General features: G+C 38.8%; 1 protein-coding gene across 1 annotated transcript in view; it reads left to right on the top strand.

Moving 5' to 3' along the window:
- Window positions 1-19,909, top strand: part of DHX15 (DEAH-box helicase 15) — a 50,078-nt gene extending 30,169 nt beyond the window's left edge. The window contains exons 10-14 of the mRNA XM_027686320.1: window positions 37-228; window positions 3,257-3,379; window positions 5,592-5,782; window positions 12,813-12,982; window positions 14,156-19,909. Of these exons, the coding sequence (XP_027542121.1) occupies window positions 37-228; window positions 3,257-3,379; window positions 5,592-5,782; window positions 12,813-12,982; window positions 14,156-14,273 (794 nt within the window). The 3' untranslated portion in view covers window positions 14,274-19,909. The remainder of the gene's footprint in view (window positions 1-36; window positions 229-3,256; window positions 3,380-5,591; window positions 5,783-12,812; window positions 12,983-14,155) is intronic.
- Window positions 19,910-20,372: the final 463 nt, after the last annotated feature.

Here is a 20,372-nt window from a genome sequence, read left to right as displayed (position 1 = left end):
GTTAATGTGCCTACTTACATACTTTTTTTCTTTCAGCTCCTGAAACTCTGATGAGAGCCTTAGAGCTTTTAAATTACCTGGCTGCTTTAAATGATGATGGAGACTTGACTGAATTGGGATCCATGATGGCTGAATTTCCATTGGACCCACAGCTGGCTAAAATGGTTATTGCAAGCTGTGACTACAACTGTTCTAATGAGGTCCTATCTATTACTGCCATGTTGTCAGGTAATAGCAGGAAAAGAGATACTAAACAAAATGCAGATCTTCAGTTTGGGGGAAATTTGAGTTTTCCACATAAAAAAAATCATGTATTTCTAATAAAATTAGAGTTGTTTTTTAAAACTTCATATATGGGTTCAGTCATTATAGATTTATGTAGAGATCTTGAGCCTAATCAGTAGTAATGTTAAGAAATTAAGACATATAAAATGGTTGAAGAGTTTACTCCTAATATCAGTTAAAAGTGTATATATTTGAGTTGTTGGGTGGGGGGAGGGAATCAGGGTAATGGAACTGAAATTTCTGTTCAGGCTCATAGACAGGATCAGAAACGTCAGTTCAGCCACTCAGTTTAAGGCAGTGACATCTGTTACGTATTGTGCATTCTTCTGCACTTTGATAAATCTCAGTATTCCCAAAGGGATTACAGTCTAATTTATATTAAACCACAAGCTTTTACATGAAGTGCACTTTTCAGTCATTAAGTGGTGAAACTGGAGAACAGTCATTACTTTTAAAGGGAAAAAAGAAACTTGGGGTGAGGATGTGTCTTTATAAGAATTGACTTAAGTGCACAGCTGTACTTTGCTGCTGTGTCACATGAATAGCTCTGTGTCAGCTTGCTGAGAGAACTTGATGGGGAGGAAAATGTTACCACACAAATTTCTATTTAATTTCCCAGTTACATAGAACTGATGTTGGTTTATATTTATAGGTCATAGGACAGCAACAAATGGGGATGTTCTTACTCCTAAGTACTCTTTTGTCTTTGGGGTGTGCTATTTTACCAGTGCTCTCCACAGCACAGGTGTGCTGCTGACATACTTAACTTGGTTGGATAGAGAAAAAAAAACATTTTGACTAAGTGTAAAATCTGTTGCTTCAGTTTAGTCTTACAGTGTATATATATATATGAAAGTTTTTAAGAACAAGATAATGTTTGTTGCAGAGTTATGATTGTTCAGACTCAGAGCAGATGGGCAGGGCAGAATCATAATATTTTTTTTAATTAAATGGTAGGCTTAATTGCGGAGGTGGTGGTAGGTTGGTGCCTGTCTTTCTCTTTCCTTCTCCCGCCAATAACTACTACAGAACAAGTCACTTTAATATTTTTGTCAATGGCTTTCAACTGATTTGCCTTACTCCTTTTCCAGTCTACCTTTTCCCAGGTCATGTTAGCTTTTTTTTGTTTTAAGGCACAATTCATATATTGATTAATAAGTTGGGGGGGAGGAATAAAAAATGGATTGAAGATGATTAATGTGTGTGTTATAACTAACATACTACTCTTAAAAAAACTCCTCACATAATCCTGGTATTTGTGAGGACTATTTCCCAAAGTAAGCACTTTTTTTATAAACCAGCAGCATAATTTTATGTTTTGGTGCCTAAAGTCCTCATAAAGATTGTCAGGCTTTGGATAGTAAACCAAGTTTGGACTGAATGGGAAACTAGGTACCAGAAAGGAGCAAAAATAGCATTGAATAAATGAGCAGATCAAATGATTGTACTTCATTTTATTAAGAGCTTTGGTGTCTTGCTGTGGTATGGAAAGTGCTATTACTTATTCAAAACAGTTAAGACAGTGATAAAATAATTTGGACTTTGCTTTTATTAATCTGAGTTTGAAATTAAAGTTATGTTATCTCTTTTTTCAAATGCAGGACCCACTATTCAGGGTGTTTATTTCACACCTGCATTTCCATTTTCTTTAATGCATTGGTCTTTGTTGATTTGTTACCATGTGATTCACTGTAGCAGTGTCTATTTTTTTCTCAAGTTCCGTCCAGTATTCAGCTCACATATTTAGTGCTTTGGGGCTTTTATGCAAATTTAAGAATAAAATTAAATAAAACCACATAACACCCCACAAAAAAGCCCTCATCTGATAGATCATATGCAAAGAGATGTTCTCATGAGATTGCTGGGCTTCAGTTATGCGAAAGCTAATGTAGTCTCAAACAGATGGAAATAGATAAAGGATTTGTAACATCTTAGCATTAATTTTATTGAAATTTAACCTCTTAAAACTTACATCTACTTTAAACACAATTGATTTTTTTTCCACTGTATATCTCTGTAAAGTGAATCACAGAATGGATAGGGTTGGAAGGGATCACAGTGGGTCACCTGGTCCAACCTCCCTGCTCCAGCAGACCTCTTATAAATACTTCCAAGATCTCCTGAATTAGTATCAATCTTACAAACTTACTAGAATGTTGACAGACCGTGAATTAGGTTGGCTGCAATACTATTTGTGGTCTTTGCTAGTTTGTATTTGGAAAGGAGGTGGAAAAACATGATTTCTTGATTCAAGTCAGACTGAGTCAGATGTGTGTAAGAGAATAAAATGATAGGAGAAAGCTCATCATGTTGCATTTTTTTTAATGTTTTTTATTTGAAGTAGTGCCAAAGGACAGTTTAACCTTCCACCACTACCGCTACCATCACAGCCTTTAGACTTATTAATACCTTCATTCACATGTTTCTGTATACCAGTGCTGATAACAATACCATCTGGGAAGAGACTTGACTGAGTGTGTTCTGGCTAGTAACAGACCTTTGATAATTAAAACTCATGTTTGTTTAGACTGTACTGTGCAGTACAGTTTCAGAACTATCTTCTTTACTCTGTCTATAGGGGCTTTCTGAAAAAGCAAATTTGCAGTTAAAGTGTTTTATTCCATGGGGTACTAGCTCCTGGTAGAGCTATCAGCACTGGATTTGAACTAAGATCTGTTTAGCCTTCCAGCAGGTAATCTTGATGGCCTTCAGACTAGAGATTTTGATGCCTACATATAGTTCTATTAAAATAATCAGGTACTCTGTAGCTTTGAAACCCTCTTGTCTTACAGATGTGGTTAGGTGTTGATGTACCAAATCATGGTAGTAAACAGTCCAAGATGCAGTTGGAGGCCATCCTGCCCTGCCCTATGCTCTGTGAACTGACCTAGCTAGGCCTTGTTCCTCTATCTGTGAATGCGTGACTCATCGATATGGGCGTTTGTGTTGGGCCCATACCAACCTTGTTTAGTCCCACAGTGTTTTGTTCGCCCCACGGAAGCAAAGAAAGCAGCAGATGAAGCCAAGATGAGGTTTGCCCACATAGATGGAGATCATTTGACGTTACTGAATGTCTACCATGCTTTCAAGCAAAGTAAGTCTATCTGTTTTGGGAAATTATTTATAATGCTTTGTGCTGTCAACTCTAGTTCCTGGGTTCCAAGGGCAGTTTGGAAGGCTTGGGCTTGGGTTTTATTATTTAAGTTCTACTTGCCTTTGAGGGTCAAACAAAACCAAAAAACTACCCAAGAAATCATGTAATGAACTGATGAGCATGGAGACAGGCCAGGCTTTTAAATCAATGCCGAGTAACCTTGGACAGAAGGAAGCAAGTGTTCCTATAATTAAGAAGTATTTGAAGTTTATCTGACATTAATTATAAAAAAATCTGCATAATTGCTTAGTGATTTATCAGAGAAAGCAGTGCAGAAATTGGTGTGAATTCAGTGCTGTGAATTTGGAGAATGATATGTTCCTAGAACCAAACCCTTTTTAATCCTATCTTTTTAATATAGTTAGGAATTCTGTAATAAGGCTTTAGAATAGATGAGAGGCAAAGAGATGATGCATCAACAAGAAGTAACTTAGAACCATGCAATACATTTATTTAATTTGTGTCATTTCTGTGTATGGAATTTAGAGAAAATGTGTGGTCCTCCACAGCATAGCTGAAGGATATTTTAGCAGCTTGAAAAAGATAGGAATGAACAGGTAAAGCTAGTTCTCTTAAAAAATGACTACCTAAGTGTCGCACTTTTTTTACGTGACTTAGGCTGGTGGCCAGTAAAAAGATTACTATTAACTGCCAGCGAGGTTAAATTACATGCTCCAGTTGCATTTTCCTGTAAGCAAACAGAAAAGCAACAGTTTTTACCTTGAGTAGAAACCCTGCAACTTAGTGCTCCTTTCTGTTTCAGTTTTGATTTAGAAAACTTGTATTGAAACCTTCTAACACTGTCATCATGTGACAATCCAAAATAAGGATACCTTCAGAGTAAAAGTCCCAACAAATTTATTCCATGTGTTTAAAACAATAACTGAGAAACTTTTGTTTAATGCCTGTAAATTGGAGACGTGTTGCTTGTGTTTTTCTGTCAGCTTTTTAGTTAACAAGGATCCAAGATGTCTTGCAAACATCCAGTGTGGGCATGTTTCTGAAAGCTGCTGCTTTCATACTCTGGTTACTGAGGGATGGAATTATTTTGGGATTCATCTTTTGTTCAGTTTTGCTTTGAAATTGTGAATTGATTTCTGGACTCAGAAGATAAAATATCGTTACTGTTTGTCTCTAGAACAATATAAAATATTTATGGGTTGTCTATGATGCACAGTTCAGATGACTCAGAAAGTAACATGCTGTGGTACTTCACTATACAGTAGAATCCTAACTGTACAAGAGCTTCATCATTCATACTTGATTTAAAATATATTCTGTAAGATAAAGCACAGAAAGAACTTGGACCTACCTCAAATTATGTAACTTTCCTTCTTTTCAATGCAAATTAAGAAAAGTCTCATTCTGTACAAGAGTTACCTTAAGTTTTAATTCTTGTTAAGACAGGCTTTGTTGGATTATTAAACTGACAATGATTAGAAGGGCATTACTTGAAAAGTAACAGAATTGGCAGGGAATATGAAACATGCAGGTATTTATCCTGACAGCATGGCAGAGGCTTGCTGTTTTAGCAGATTTCTTCTTAGAGCGTTCAGCAGTAGGAAGGGTAACATGAGAGTACAGAGTTGTGTTACAGTTGCTGTATTTTACCAGCCACCTACATTTACTTAAACTGCTGTGAGATGCATCACATTAAAACAGTCTGTATAGCTCTTAGCTGTTACTTGAATGCTTAATTTAAGGGAATTTCATTTCTAAAATACAGCAAAGTTATGTACAATCATCTTGTTTGTTTGCATGCTACAGTTAAAGATTGCAGTGTTCCTTACATAAAGTTATGTTTTTCACTGCAGGTTTGGAAGACGATTTTTCTACTTGCAGGGTGTGATTTTTGAAATGTCCAAAGTTTAGTGGTGTGTGGTATTTCAGCAAAACATCAGTGATTGTGTGTATATTGTGTTGGTGAGGAGAAAAAAAACCTGATTTTTTTTCTGTCCTGACCACACGCCTCCTGAATAGAAAGCAGTTTTGGCAAGTTACCTAATGCAGGAAGTCAGCTGAACAAACTAAAAGCTGCTGTCATCTATAAAAGTTTATGGATATTTTTTTCTGGTTCATCTGACTGATCAGTTGGTTAGTTGCTATTTTATTTACATGTTCTAATTTTGATTCATGTTTTCTAATGTTGCAGATCATGAGTCGGTTCAGTGGTGTTATGACAACTTCATTAACTACAGGTCCCTGATGTCTGCAGACAATGTACGCCAACAGCTGTCACGAATCATGGATAGATTTAATTTGCCCCGTAGAAGCACAGACTTTACCAGCCGAGACTATTACATCAACATCAGAAAGGCATTAGTTACTGGGTATTTCATGCAGGTATGTGTGTATTCTCATAGGTAACTTAGTTCAGTGTTTATGTGACTCATAATGTTAGTATGGTTGTTATAATTTGTCAAAACTTAATGAACGTTACTTAAATTATACATGGCTAACTATATTGCCACCTAGTCTTTGTCAGGTTGCTTGATTATTACTCAAGTAGCACGTTCTTTAAACAAATCTTATTTGGAAGAGAATTTGTAGGCAGTTTTACTAGTATCAGAATATCATTTCTGGCATGACCAGTCAGGAGATGGCCACTAACTTCTGGGTAGCTGAGGAAGTAACTTAAAAAGTTACGTATAAAGATTTCTAAGGCGTGCTGAATATGTAGTTCTAAATTATTTGCAATCTGATACAAAACAGGAAAGTATAGTATATAAACATTAACTAGATGTAATCTTTTTAGAAGGAGAGTATTTTCTCTTGTATGCTTTTCCATACTTATATTTCACTTTTAAATTACATGAGTCAGATTATTGGAGTACTGGAGCAGGTCTGTAGTATGCTGTTTGAAACTCTTGCCATTTGCCTGACAGGCACCCACACAGCACATCTGAACTGGGGCACGGAGTTGGGCACCGTGTTCGTTTAAATCGCCCCGCCAAGGAAACAGTGCCTTTGCCTTCCCTGGGCTCAGCCAACCAGTCTGCAACAGACACTTGTTTCTGGGTTTTCAGAATACAAGAATATCAATGTCAGGAACTGCATTTCACTATAATGCAAATACGAGATTAGGGCTGTTGGCTGCTTTTAAATATTAAAATGGTTCTAAAGCCTGGCTTGCTGTAACCTTTCAGACAAGCAGGTTAGTCACTGTGTTCGGTGTTGCATTTGGGACATGTTTTCTGCATATTTTTGGGGAACACTTTAGTGTTCCCACCTACACCTTTAATTCTATAGATGTTTTGAAAGACAACAATTCTGCCCAACAGTCCATTTTGGGCCCCAAGACATGTTTGAGTGTCACAGCTGTGCTTCTGTTTGGCACCATACCCTATGGCTTCTGTCACTTACTTGGACCTGTGGGGAGGTCATGCACTTGGAAGTTGGTGTGCTGTCAAATTTGTTTTATGTTACTCGGAGTGAAACTCTTCCTCAAGAAGAGTTCCTATTAGAAAACACCTATTCCCATGGATGGGGAACTGCACTGTTGGTGCAGGTAGCTTTTTGTTCTCTGTGTCTCAGAAGTGAAAGATTTGACTTCATATTTTTGCTGTGAATAGAGTAGTAGACTCAGATGAAAAGTAAAGCCTCTCCAGAAGTCTCCTTGGGCTTTCATGGTTAATGGATTGTTTACCACCTCTCTCACCCACAATGCCTAATGGAATTTTTGGGCTGAATCAAGAGATAGCTATGGCAAGACCTGTTGAAGGTATTTGGAGTGGAAGCCATTTCAGCAGTTTCTCTTCTGCTTTAAAGTGTTAGAGTCCGTTTTCGTTGGTTTCTTTGACTCTTTAACCTCCATGGTAGCGTGATACCTCTTTGACCTCATGAATTCCATGTTGCTTTGAGTAACCTTCAGCAGAAAAATTACAAATACTCAAGAGGTCTTATTTACTGGCAGCTGAAGTACTTAAAAGTGTAGCCTGTATACGCATTATACCCTCTCTAAGCTGATGCTTAGACTCTGGCATTTTGGGGCTCTTGTTCAGAAAACTCAAGTAGTGAAAGGCATACATCATTCTTTGTCCTCTTAGTACAGAATATGTGTGAAATTCCAAGTGTGAGCACTTGCAGAATGTGTGCACATACCATAGATAGTTTCTATATGTAAATTACTACGTCTGTGGACAACACATGGCAGTGATTCTTCAAACTCTATAAGCTTAAAAATGCAGTATGAAGTGGAAAAAGCAGTAGCAGCCATTGTCCTGAAATAGTTCTCATTGGCTGAACTGTTTTATATGTTGGTAATTGCTTACTGTCCTAAAACCAGTCATAAAATTGCACTGTAGAATCTTCTGCACTAACCAAGACCTGTGGTTGATGTCAGACAGCACAGGCCTGTATTAACTGTCGTAATAGTACTAATTACATAACCAGTACTAAGTACTGTATGTTTGCCTGCCTTCGATTCGGTGTTAGTGATGGGTAAATGTGAGATTTCTGTTGGTGATGAATCATCTCTTTACCCTTCATATTTAAATGCAAGCTTGAATTCCAGTAAAATAGCCATAGACAAAGTGAGTAGTAGAATAGTTAAAAATGTCAACAATTCTGTGTATAGTAAAACTTGGGAAAGATAGATATTGACAAGAAGTTAAGTGTCTTGTAAAACTTGCATGCTAAATCTAAGATTTCTTACAGTTTTTATTGTGCAAAACTTTTTTTTTAAATATGTCTCTGTATCACACATCAGAATATGCAAAATATATGTAAAATAGAGCAAGGGTGATGCTTGCAAAATTGCTAAGAAACTGCTCATTGAAATTAAAATACATGAGAGAAATACTGCTTTTTCAATACTTCAGTGCCAGACATAGCCTGTCTTAAGAAGGGAGAGGAATTGGCAAATTCTACAACTAATATAATTGTACTTTGTTAATAAAATTCAAGAACTAGATGTAGATTATTTACTCAAGTAGGAGAACTAAGTATACTTTATAGAAACACCTAAATAGGGTAAAATACTGTAGCTCAGTGTTAGCTCAGGATTGAACTAAGTCACAGGAGTATGTAACCACTTAATGGTGACTTATCCATGATATTCATGGAAAACTAAGCTTAGCTGAAGTAACTGTGTGGTAAAGAGTAAGCAAAAAAAGTTATACTACAGGAAGTAAGCTAAGGAAACTTTAAATTGAACAGGAAAAGGGAAGCAAGTGACAAAATATCTTAAAGATGAGTTATCTTTCTCTTAGTGATTTATTTGTTTTTTACCAGATGTCATAAAGAATTTAGATTTTTATCATTGTATTTCCAATCTATTATTAGAGGTAGAAGAAGAATTGATAATTGAAAATTTACATCAGAATTCAAAGGTGGAAGCAAGTCCTGTGATGTTTTCAAATCACAGAATGGGTCAGGTTGGAAGGGACCACAGTGGGTCATCTGGTCCAACCTTCCAGCACAAGCAGGGTCATCCCAGAGCACATTGCATAGGTTTGCATCCAGATGGTGCTTAAATATCTCCAGTGAGGGAGACTCCACAACCTCTCTGGGCAGTCTGTTCCAGTGCTTGGTCACCTGCACAGTAAAGAAGTTCTTCCTCATGTTCAGGTGGAACTTCCTGTGCATCAGTTTCTGCCCATTGCCTCATGTCCTATTGCTTGGCACCACTGAGAAGAGCCTGGCTCCATCCTCTTGGCACCTTCCCTTCAGATACTTACAGACACTGATGAGGTCCCCTCTCAGTTGTCTCTTCATGAGGCTGAACAGGCCCAACTCCCCCAACCTTTCCTTGTAAGAGAGATGCTCCAGTCCCTTAATTATCTTTGTTGCCCTCTGATGGACCCACTCCAGGAGCTCCATGTCTCTTTTGTACTGGGGAGCCCAGAACTGGACACAGCACTCCAGATGCACCTCACTAGGGCTGAGTAGGAGGGGCAAGATCACCTCCCAGGACCTGCTGGCAATGATCTTCCTAATGTACCCCGGGATGCCATTGGCGTTCTTGGACACAAATGTATACAGATCAAACTTGGAACCTTTTCTAGAAGATGTGGCTTAGTCAAACACATGTTATATCATGGTCACTGCAGAGGATAACTTAAATGACCAATACTGTACAGAAAATTGGATGTCAGATGATTTGCCTACTAATTAAAATCTCATTCCTGATGCTACTCAGTTGTTGGTGCTATTTCTTGTATGGAATTATGTATATTTTGAAGTCTTTACATAATCAGGCTCCTACAATAATAGAATGGTAATAAAATAAACCTATGACACGAAGGTGGTCACTGGTGCATTTAATGATATTCATTCCACTCTAAGAGTGCAGAAGAATGGTGTAAAACTCTTTAATAGATTCAGAAACACTCTTGCGTGCACTGCAAGCAGAAACTTCAGAAATCCAGGCAACTGACAGTGCTCCTTTGGTGCATGCTAGTATTCTTTTGTCAGAAAGACAGACAAGGAACAATCTAAACTAACTGTCAAAACTAACCTGCCGAAGCTTGTAACCTTAAATATAAAAAGCCTGGATCTTGTGATAGTCTTTCTGCTTTTGACCTTTTAAATGCATTTGTATTTACAGTGTTAGACATATTTGACTAAAGACCCCTTACTGGGCCTCTAGGTTCAATGACATGATAGCTAATAAATAATCACAAGCATATTTAAAATTTCAGAGGGAAGAATGTGTAATTTTTACTAAAATAGTGACAAGAACTTGAACTAAAACATTTTCCTATGGTGGCATGTGCCACTGTTGTCGTCTGGGTTTGTCGTGTTGATAAAAGCGTTATAATTGTCTCTTAAGTCATCAGCCAGATGGGCTTTCTGGGGCTGCAGAGTAATCTGTTGTAGAGATGAGCTGGCTTGACTCTTGGCCATCCTTTTAGAGTCATGTTTAGGTAGTCTAATTCACAAAAGTTTTAAACTAATGACAGATTCTTTGATGATCTTGGGGTTCAGGTGTGTAAGTATCTTGCTTACTACCACTACTCATCAAAAAATGAACCCATTTACTAGACATGCTCTGTATCATCCTGTGGTTTCTGTGGAAGCTCGTGGGTTTTTACGCTGTGAAAAACATTACAGAATTGTTGAGGTGGAAGGGCCCTCTGGAGGACTACCTGGTCCAACTACCCCTGCATTTGCAGGCACTGGAATTGGTTGCATGCCAGGGTTTCAAGGAGTGTAAGTATGTCTGCTGCCTCCCATGTGTCACTGTTCGCTCCCTTATGTCACCCTTGGTGCTTGCCTGAGCCATTCTAAATTCTTTCAGCTCAGTGACCTGGCAGACCACTTATACCTTCAAAGGGGAAGCAAGAATGGGCTCTATCAGCTGTGCTGAAACAGCTCAGGCCAGGAGGAAGCAGAAAAGTGCAGCAGCTGGCACATCACCATGGCTTGCTGTGGAGCTATAGCTTCACTCTGTACTTCTCATAGCATTGCTGTTACTGACCCTGAAATTCTTCACTGATGCATGTGGCAACAGGCACACTTTCTAGAAACATCTAAATAGGATAAATACTGTGGGTCAGTGTTGGCTTGGGATCGAAGTCAGTCACAGTAGTATGTAACCACCTAAAGATGGCTTAATCCCTGATATCAATGGTCTAAGGAAACATTTTCTTCTTAATTGATATTATTCCAATTCTTGTCCTTCCCTGGAAATTCAAAGGTCTCTGTATGTTTCTGTAGCATTTTTCTTTGAGTATGCTTAATTAGTTATTTTGGAATCTTTTTACTTAGTTCAGAATAATAAAAATTAATCCAGAAATACAACTACGCTATCATTATAAGTTACATGGAAAAGGAAATTGTATGTATTTGGGAAAGGTAGATTATAAGACTTTACTACTTCAGTACATCTGAGCGAGACTGAGATGCTAAAGGTAAATTGTACTGAATTTAACAGCATGCATTTCTAAAATGAAACCTAAATAAATGATTTGTTCTGTCCTTTTCTAGGAAGAACTGGAACAGATAAAGCACTCTGATATTTTTGTATGCATGTGTATTTTGATCTAAAAAATCGAATTGATTTTAAACAGAACATCCTTTGAAAAAAAGCCTAATCTTACAGCCTGGTGTGCTGTCTTTGTGCTAGGTCTGTGACAGATGAGTGTCTAGCCTAGTCTGGTTTGCAGCTATACTGCTATTTAATTTTGCAAACATTGTATTGAGTTGGATGAAATTAAGCCTAAATTGTTAAAGACAGTGTGCTGTTAATCTCCATTTAAAGGAATCTCTCTTGGCTTCCCAGACTTGAAATAAAGTAGAAGTGTAATCTCTCAAATCTTGGGTGAAAAGATTTGCAGTCTATTGAAATACTTTGTTCTAGTCCTAAAACATATTCTGGATAATAATGTCATAATATATAAAAGAGAAGCACACTCAAAGTAAGTAATTCCTTACGAAGGAGTTGTTCTAACTTAAAATTTGAGATAGCTATTGCTTTAGAAGTCCTGAGGTTTTAATCTAATAGGTGGAATTCACTTTTGACTAGGGGAAAAAAAAAAACAAACTATACGTAGGAATTAAAAAAAAAAGGAAGAAAACAAGGGAGTATGCATCTATATTAAAGGAAACCAGCTGATGGTGATCTGATCTAAAATATGTCTTTTTTGACATTTTTCAGCCATCGTCCATCCTGTTTAATCTTTTTACAGTATTTGTGTGTGGTTAATGAGTGGAGAGGTTATCTTCAATTTCTAATATCAAAGGATTAATTTTAGTTACCTGTTCTGTTAGATTAGCTGTTTGCACAGAGGATATCCTTCTAAGGATAACTGTCTGCTTTACCTAGCTCATTAAGATTTGGTATCGGAGCATCTCGGCAAGGTAGGCATTATTCCCTTTCACAGAGCAAGGAGCTTAGTCAGAGAGAGGTTAATTGATTTTCACCAAGGTCACAGCAGAAGTGTGTTGCTGAACCTACATTTTCCAGCTCTGAAGCTCATGCTGTAACAAGACCTCTCTCATAAAAGGATAACATTGTGGCTTACTGGTCCCACAGTGGCTACTGCAAATTAAATGTTTGAAGCAGATGTCTGTAGTAGACCACAGTTGGCTTTGTGTGATGTTGCAAACCTGTCCAATTCCATTGCAGTACTTGTGTTTGCATTGCTGTTGTTTCAATAATGATTTTTTTCTTTGGGTGATATCTATTTTTGTATATTGCTTGAATTGTATATTAGAATATACACTTACCATGGCAGTTAGCAAAAACATCTGGCATCTTGATTGTGTCTATAAAAAAACATGAATAGTTGAAGTGGTCAAGTAATGTGCCAAATTTAGAGGGGGTTTGAAAGTTGGAATAGCACGTTTTGTATAGAACACTTAACAATCAGCTTGAAATTGCTTCATTTAAAAATTGCCTGTGGTAATGAAAGAATGTCTTTTTATTTAGGTGGCACATTTGGAGCGAACGGGGCATTACTTAACTGTAAAAGATAACCAGGTGGTGCAGTTGCATCCCTCCACTGTTCTTGATCACAAACCAGAATGGGTGCTGTATAATGAGTTTGTTCTTACAACGAAGAATTACATCCGGACATGTACAGACATCAAGCCAGAATGGTAAGCTGAAGTCTTGCAACAGTCGTGATCTACTGTACAGCTCTTGTTTTCCTTTTTGGTTTTCTTAACTTGAGGTAATTCTTTTCACTCTTCCTGAAGCCAGTTTTACTAAAATGGTTTGAGGAATGGCAGTGGCGTGGACTTGAGATGTTGCAGATCACTAAAGGTTTTTGTTGTGGTAGTTGTGTTTAGAACTTGTGGTGCCTGGGCTCTGTACGCAGTGCACAGAGAAATGCTTGACTTAGAAACAGTTACTTCAGTAAGCCTGTTTGGAAAGATCCTGTCTGGGGATATGCCCAAGCACCCACTTGCATACCTGAGTTAAGAGATTCCAGTAGATGCCTCTGTTCTCAAGATCTAGGACTTCACTTGTCTGATTTCTTTCAGAAGAAGCTGAACAGGATTTTGTGCTTTCTTAAAATACTAAAGAAAGAGGTGGTAATAGTGGTACAAATTGCCTTGTCATGATATTTATTCCTCAACAAGCATATATCAAGGAAATAGAGGCCTGAACCTCTGCAGACAAGCAGAGATCTGAAGCGTCTTGCCTATCTTTAAGGTTATACTTAAGCTGCCAAGTTGTAAGCTTTGGGGATATGGGAGCCTCTTCAGTTGCTGAAATTTTTCTATTGTGCAGGAAGAGTTTAAAGATTCTTAAGCTGGAAAATGCAGCATATATAGTTTGTAGTATCTTAATGAAAAATGTGGTTCCTTAGAAATCTTTTCTCAGCAAACACTGTATAGCGTAAAGCAGGTTCCTATGGCCCTAGTTATGTTTTTAAGCTTAAAGCACCTAAGGCTGAACTGTACTCAGACACAAACTGACGTTTGGGTGGACTTCTGTGGCTGGTGGCCTTGGACATTAGGCAGTAGCTCTGGCTGTGTGGGCCACCGTGGCAGGTACTGCAGCAGCGGTGAGGGTCTGTAAGGGGCACGTGGCTGCACAGGGCATATCATGAGACTCGTGAGTGCTTTTTGCTTTGGACTTGAGCACTTGCACAGGATGGCACTGAGATTTTAGGTGTGTGTGCATGTGTGTAAAATTCAATTAATCTTAGAATTGCAGAATGAGCTGAAAATAATGGATAACGTTTGTTTCCCTCCGTTGTAGAATTTCTCTAAGATGCATCTTAAAGTTTGAGTATCAGTAACAAGCTTTTCCTTTTTTGACAGGCTGGTGAAAATTGCCCCTCAATATTATGACATGAGTAATTTTCCACAGTGCGAAGCAAAGAGACAGTTGGATCGCATCATTGCCAAACTTCAGTCCAAGGAATACTCACAGTACTGAATTTATGCTTTGAACTGAAGTTATTCAGAGGACAGCTTTAAGAGATGAAAGGATTCAAAGTTCAAGTTGTGCTCTTCACTTTGGTTCAATAATGGCCTTTATTTGAAAGCTTTTTAATTTTTCTTTACAGTAAATATTCCATTCTGATTTCATAAATTAAACATTTATGCCTCCCTTTTGTGTTGACACTGTAGCTCATACTGGAAAAGCTAATCAATGTTTTGCAGTTTATTGAAAGTAGTTCTATATATAACAATGTTATAAGCATTTCTTTAGAAATGGTTGAAAATGCTTCTAAAAATGTGATTATCGACCATGGTATGCATGATCGTTGTAATTGTTGACATTCCTTTTAGAAGTTGTGAAATGTTACAACTTGTGCTTCTGTAGACACAATCTTCAGCTTCAGTACAAAGGTACTGACTTCAATAAAGTCTATTTATACTAATTTTGTGCCACAGTATGTCAGTATTTCTATTGTTTTGATTGAAACATGAGAAGCCATTTAGTCTCCCAGTAAACTGCTGTTTGATTGACATGGCAGTAGTTTAATAATTTAATATTAAAAGTGCGGATGTTTAAGCAGCACAGTGATGATGACATCAGCGTAATGCATACAATGTTGATCCCTTGCAAACTTGTTTAAATTATTTAGGAAAAATGAAATGCATGCAGATGTGTTAGGAGAATGCTTTCTTCAAACATAGCCCTAAATATTTCTTGGACAGAACTGTAGTAATGTGTCCTGTAACGTGGAGTGTCTGTGGTGAGTTAGGAATTGCCCTGCTGGGCAGTGTTCAGGGACCATTTAGGATCAACACAAACAATAGTGTAAGCGACACTGTAGGACTGGTCACACTGCACCGTTGTAATTTTGTACGGATTTTTGGTGAAATATGATTTGACAGCATTTTCAATTTGGGAAGGCTAATCCCATGAGGAATTTGTAGTAAAATTTGATCAGAGGGCTGGAGCACCTGAGGAGCTCTATGAGGACAGGCTGAGAGAGTTGGCACTATTTAGCTTTGAGAAGAAAAGGAGGAGACCTTATTGTGGACTTTTAATACTTACAGAGGTTTTGTAAGAATGAGTTGTGGCTTTTTGCCAGGGCCTGTAGTGACAGGACACGGGGCAATGGTTTTACTCAGGCAGAGGGTAGGTTGAGATTGGACATAAGGAAGAAATTTGTCACTGTGAAGGTGGTGATGTGCTGGAACAGGTTTTCCAATGAAGTTGTGGATGCCCAGTCCCTGCAGTGTTCAAGGTCAGTTGGATGGGGCTTTGAGCAACCTGGTCTAGTGGAAGGTGTCCCTGCCCATGGCAGGAGGGTTGGATCTTTAAGGTCCCTGCCAACCCAAGCCATTCTGTGTTTTAATGTATTTGATCAGATTTCGGTTTTTCCTTCCCCCTGGCATACACTGAGCTTTGGTCCTTATGGCAAAGAGAAGCTGGTTCAGCTCTTGCTAAAACTGGGTCCCCTAGGAAGAGAGCTGTGCGCTGTTATACTCTAAGGCTGAAGTAAAAATAGGTTATGTTTGTGAGCTGGTAACTAACCTCAGACGAATCTTAAGTACTGATGTTTGGTGTATCCTATTTAAATACTAGCAATGGACTATAAAATTACTTGGAATGGAATAATTTGAGGACTTCCTTGTATTCCAACTTTTTTTCTAAAATGCCTTTTATATGATGGGGCATAGAGAAGTTTTGAAAACTTTTTGTTAGCAACTAAAACAGTAATTGTGAAGGAAAAAATGTCTGAAGATTAAAATTTGAGTGGGTTTATAATATGCAGTGGGACTTGGGGAGTCTGTCTCAAGTTTGATAAGTGAGTGAGGGAGTAGAGGATCTCCCCCACTTCAGGCATTGTGGAATGGGTCTGGACTCTCCTGCCCTACAAAATCATTTTCAGTAGGAAGGAGGGAGGTTGACTCTGCATAAAATGTTGAACTGGATGGAGTTTTCTGACTGCAGGTGGAAGAGTTTTTATTTAAAACAGGGATTCTGAACTTCTTAAGCAGCTGGATTTCATACTAGTATTCCTAAACATACAAATGTTGGTTTTGCAAATTCCTGCTCTAGGATGACTCAGGCTGGTTTTGCCTGACTTGCTTATCCCCCAGTGTGAGGGGGCTGCTTTGTGCAGTGCTGAAAACTGGCCGCTCCCCAGGTAAGAGAATTTCTCTAGGATTCGTCTGCAGCTTTCAAGCTGAACAGTGTAGAACCAGCTTCTGCACAACTTTTCCTAGGTCTGGTAAGGGCCACAAACAGCCAATTCTCTGCATGAAACCCCTCAGGGACCCCAGAACCAGCTGACATAAGCTGCCATAGCCTGGGTCCTTGGGGATGGGGGAGCAGATGGCTATGGCTGTGAGTGGAACTTGACACAGGAGAGACTTTGGCCCTTTTTTTCTCTTTTCCTTTTTTAAAATTGTCATACCCACAAACTCAGCTTGGGCTGTGACAGCTGACCTGGGATCTTTCACTTTGCTCTGTCTTTGCTACCAGGAATGCAAATACTACTGGCCAAACTCATGTCCTCTGGCAGCTGTGCAGCCCTGACACCTTCCAATTAAGCCGGTGACACCTGTGCAATCCACCTGAAGGCCCAGGGGGGCACCGGTGTCATGGACTGAATTGGAAGGCTGTTGGTGTCCCAGCTGTCACCAGGGACAGAGCAGGCCCGGTGCCCCCTCCCCTCCTGACAGTGGGAATGCGAGCAATGGGAAACAGCTTACCTGCTGGGACCCTGATGGAGTCTGGGGGCTAGTGCTTCGGGAATATATGGAAACCTAGACATGTGGGGAACCTAGTGGGTTTGGTGCTTGCATGACACTAGTGTATCTCTGAAAAACGCTCCCCTTACCGAAGAACTGACAAAGCATTTTCTCATGAGGACTGCATGTGTGACACAGTCATTCCTTCGCTAAGGCCCGGGGGTGGGAGCAGGCATGTACAGTCTGTTCTGTGCCCAGTACTGATCTCAAATAACAGAAGGTGTTCAAGGGTTCGGGGAGAAACAACACAAACTCACTTAAATCACTGTGGACACCTTAGACTTACTGCAGATCTCACTTATGATGTAATTTTAGAGCCATATAGCAGTGGGAGGGGAGCCAGGTATCTAAGGAGTTACTGGCCCTCTCTGAAGGAGTAGTGACAGGGATAGCAGGGCTTCTTCAAGCAATGTTTCCTGGGTCTGAAAGGGAAGCTTGTATCAGGAGCCACCTTCTTTGCTGCTGCTGTCTCGGGGGTAGAGCAGATGCATGCAGAGGAGCTTGGGTTTGAGAATAGCCCTGGGTTTTCTTGAGTTCAGTATTGAAAGGTAAAACCTCATTCCCATTTTTCTGATGGGAAAACTGTCAAAAAAGGTTGCCCAGAGGAACAAAAGAAAACCAAGAAGGAGGTGTAGGAATGAGGCTGCTTTATCTATGAGCATATGAAGGTCACTGCCTCTCTTCAAAACTGTTACAGATACCCGCAGTCCTTCCCATCATCAGAGCTCTGGCTGCTTATACTGCACAATGCAGTAAGTGGGGGGAAGAGTTGGAAATCAAAAGTTTGCTGGTGTCAAATAGAAATTCAGCTTCCCCTGTTTTTTGCCCTGTGAAATGCTACAACTGACTACAAGACCCTTCCTGCTGGCCTGAGGAGTGAGGGATCCTGGATAAAGTACAGAGCTGCCCCCACCAGCTGCAGCCATTTGCTGTTCCGTGTTCCCTGCCCTACTAATGCCACCAGAGCATTCAGACTGCTGGCCAGGGTGTAAGCATTTTTGTTTTGGAGTACTGAGTAATGGCTCCTTAGGATTAGCTGGTTATCTGCTTTAGATTGGTCTAAAAGGTCTTTGTTTACTTACAGTGATCTTTTTATCAGAGACATTCTGGTGGTTTTTGAAAATATGTGGTTTGTATATAATAAACTATTTGTAGTGTGGGACTTTTGAAAATACAGAATGGGTTAGGTAATAGGAAAACAGTACTAAGTGAAAGGGGTATATTTTTTGAAAAGAGGAGAGTCTTCCATCATAATTGTGCTGCTGTGTAATACCTCAAAGCAGTAAAAGGGCTAATAATTGGTGTGATGTAACAAGTGTATTTAGGTTTGTTAGATACAGAGGTAGTTACTAATGGCTGAGTACATGTGGTTTAGGTATGTATCAGCATTATGGAGACATGAAGAAGTGACCAGTTATACTGTGTTTAGATTTGTAGGGATTTAACAGCAATTAGAATTTTTGTCAGAGAAAAGAAAAAGTGGTGACTTCATGCTTCGCCATGTCGCGATGTCATAAACCCCCCCTGCACTCTTGCCTTTGGGAGATCTCTATGTAGTGCAGTGCAAAAGACAGGTACTGAAGTTCCTTTAAGGTTCACAGGAGTGTCTCCATTAGTTGTGCTGTGCCCATTCACTGAAGTTGGAGAGCAGTAGGCACGGGCCACTGCAGGTTGGTACGTTCTGTATCGCTTGCATCAGTTTTTCATGACAGAGCACTGCCACCATTTCTGATCACCACATCCCTTTTCGCATCAGGGCCTGTGACACAGCATTGGTTTGTGACGTCTAATTTTCAACCTGCACTGCTACACAGTGCATACTGGGAACTGCTCATTATTTGCCATATTAAAGCAAAAATGCTGAAATTAGCTTTCACTATGTAATTTGAAAAGATAGCTTAGCAAAAGTCAAAGGGCAAAGAGTTTTTCTTCCATCCAGTCAAGCTACAATTATTAATTTGTAATCAGATTGGTCTAGTTCATTTTCTGGTAATATATAGCAATAAAAAGCCATACCACACTATGACAGTAGAAAGCAGAGAGTTATATTCTAAAGTACACAGATTTATTCACTTACTGTAATTTGTAAGGAGTAGACATTTATCTTGGTTTTAGAACAGCTGAAGGTTTTAATAATAAACATAAACATATTTTACTATTAGAAGTATAATCTTACTCTGGTACTCTGTTGACCTTTTAAAATTATTTAACTTCACGACTATGTATGTGACATTAGATTTATGTGAAGCAGAGGGAAAAATGATCTACTTGGTCAACCTAGTTCCTTTTTCTACTAGTACTTTCTGACCCTGGTAGCTTTGGCTTGGGATATGTATGCTTCCTAGAACTGTTCCTACAACTGGGTGTTATTCCCCAGTAATACAAATGTGAGATATTTTTGATCTTGAAACGAGCAACTTTAAAACCAGAATGAAACCATTATGAGAGCATTTGCCCCTCTCTTCGTTTTTCCTTTTGCAAATGACAAGCTTGGGCTGCCTCTAATTTGCACTGATGTGTTTGAGATAAATGGTTGGCATCAAGGAGATCCAAGCTTCCAGTATCAAGGGATTAAACTAAATATGGTAACAGTAGTGAAATAACATTCCTGTAGCAGCAGTAACAAGACTAATTCTGCTGATTGTAGGTGTTATGATTTTGCAGTTTTAACTCAAATATGGTAGTTTCTCAGGAACACTGAATGTATGTTGGACAGATGATAAAATAATTTTCATTTGTGTACATCTCAGCTCTGAGTGGTTCTTCCAGCTGTGAAAGCTATGCAGTAGTTTTGTTGTACAGAAAAATAAAACATAGCACAAATTAATGTTGATAATAAATATTTCCTGTGGCTTTAAACATGTATTATTTTGGGTTGGTCTTATTCTTTCAGCTAAAGTAGGCCTCTTGCCTTCCATTTGAATTCAGTGTTTATTTTGTAAGCATATCACATTAATGCTCCCAGCCTCACTGATTCTAGCAGCATAAACAATAAACACTTGAGAGCATCGAGTACTTACCGGGCTTCATAGAGTGGAAGGCTGCTGGTGGACCTATTTCCTGAATACTTTGTCCATTTAAATATTCAGCTGTGTAGTCAAACCACTTCTGCTTATATTAGTAACCAGTTTTAACCTCAAAAACATCAACCTTTTCAGCTTTATGAAAATGCAGGTGTTTGCTATCAAAATTCATGTATGATTTTAAAGACTTGCAAACTAAATTTGACCTTTCAATCCTTAGAATGCTATCTTTGAGGTTGTTTCATTTTGCATGTTAAATAAGAAGTAACTGGTAAGCCTTTTCTGTGACAGGGATAGTA

This window comes from Neopelma chrysocephalum, unplaced genomic scaffold (assembly GCF_003984885.1).
Source record: "Neopelma chrysocephalum unplaced genomic scaffold, ASM398488v2 Primary Assembly neopelma1_71, whole genome shotgun sequence".
NCBI classification, from domain to species: domain Eukaryota; kingdom Metazoa; phylum Chordata; class Aves; order Passeriformes; family Pipridae; genus Neopelma; species Neopelma chrysocephalum.
Note: the sequence above shows the minus strand (reverse complement) of the source record. Positions and strands in the feature narration are given on the sequence as shown.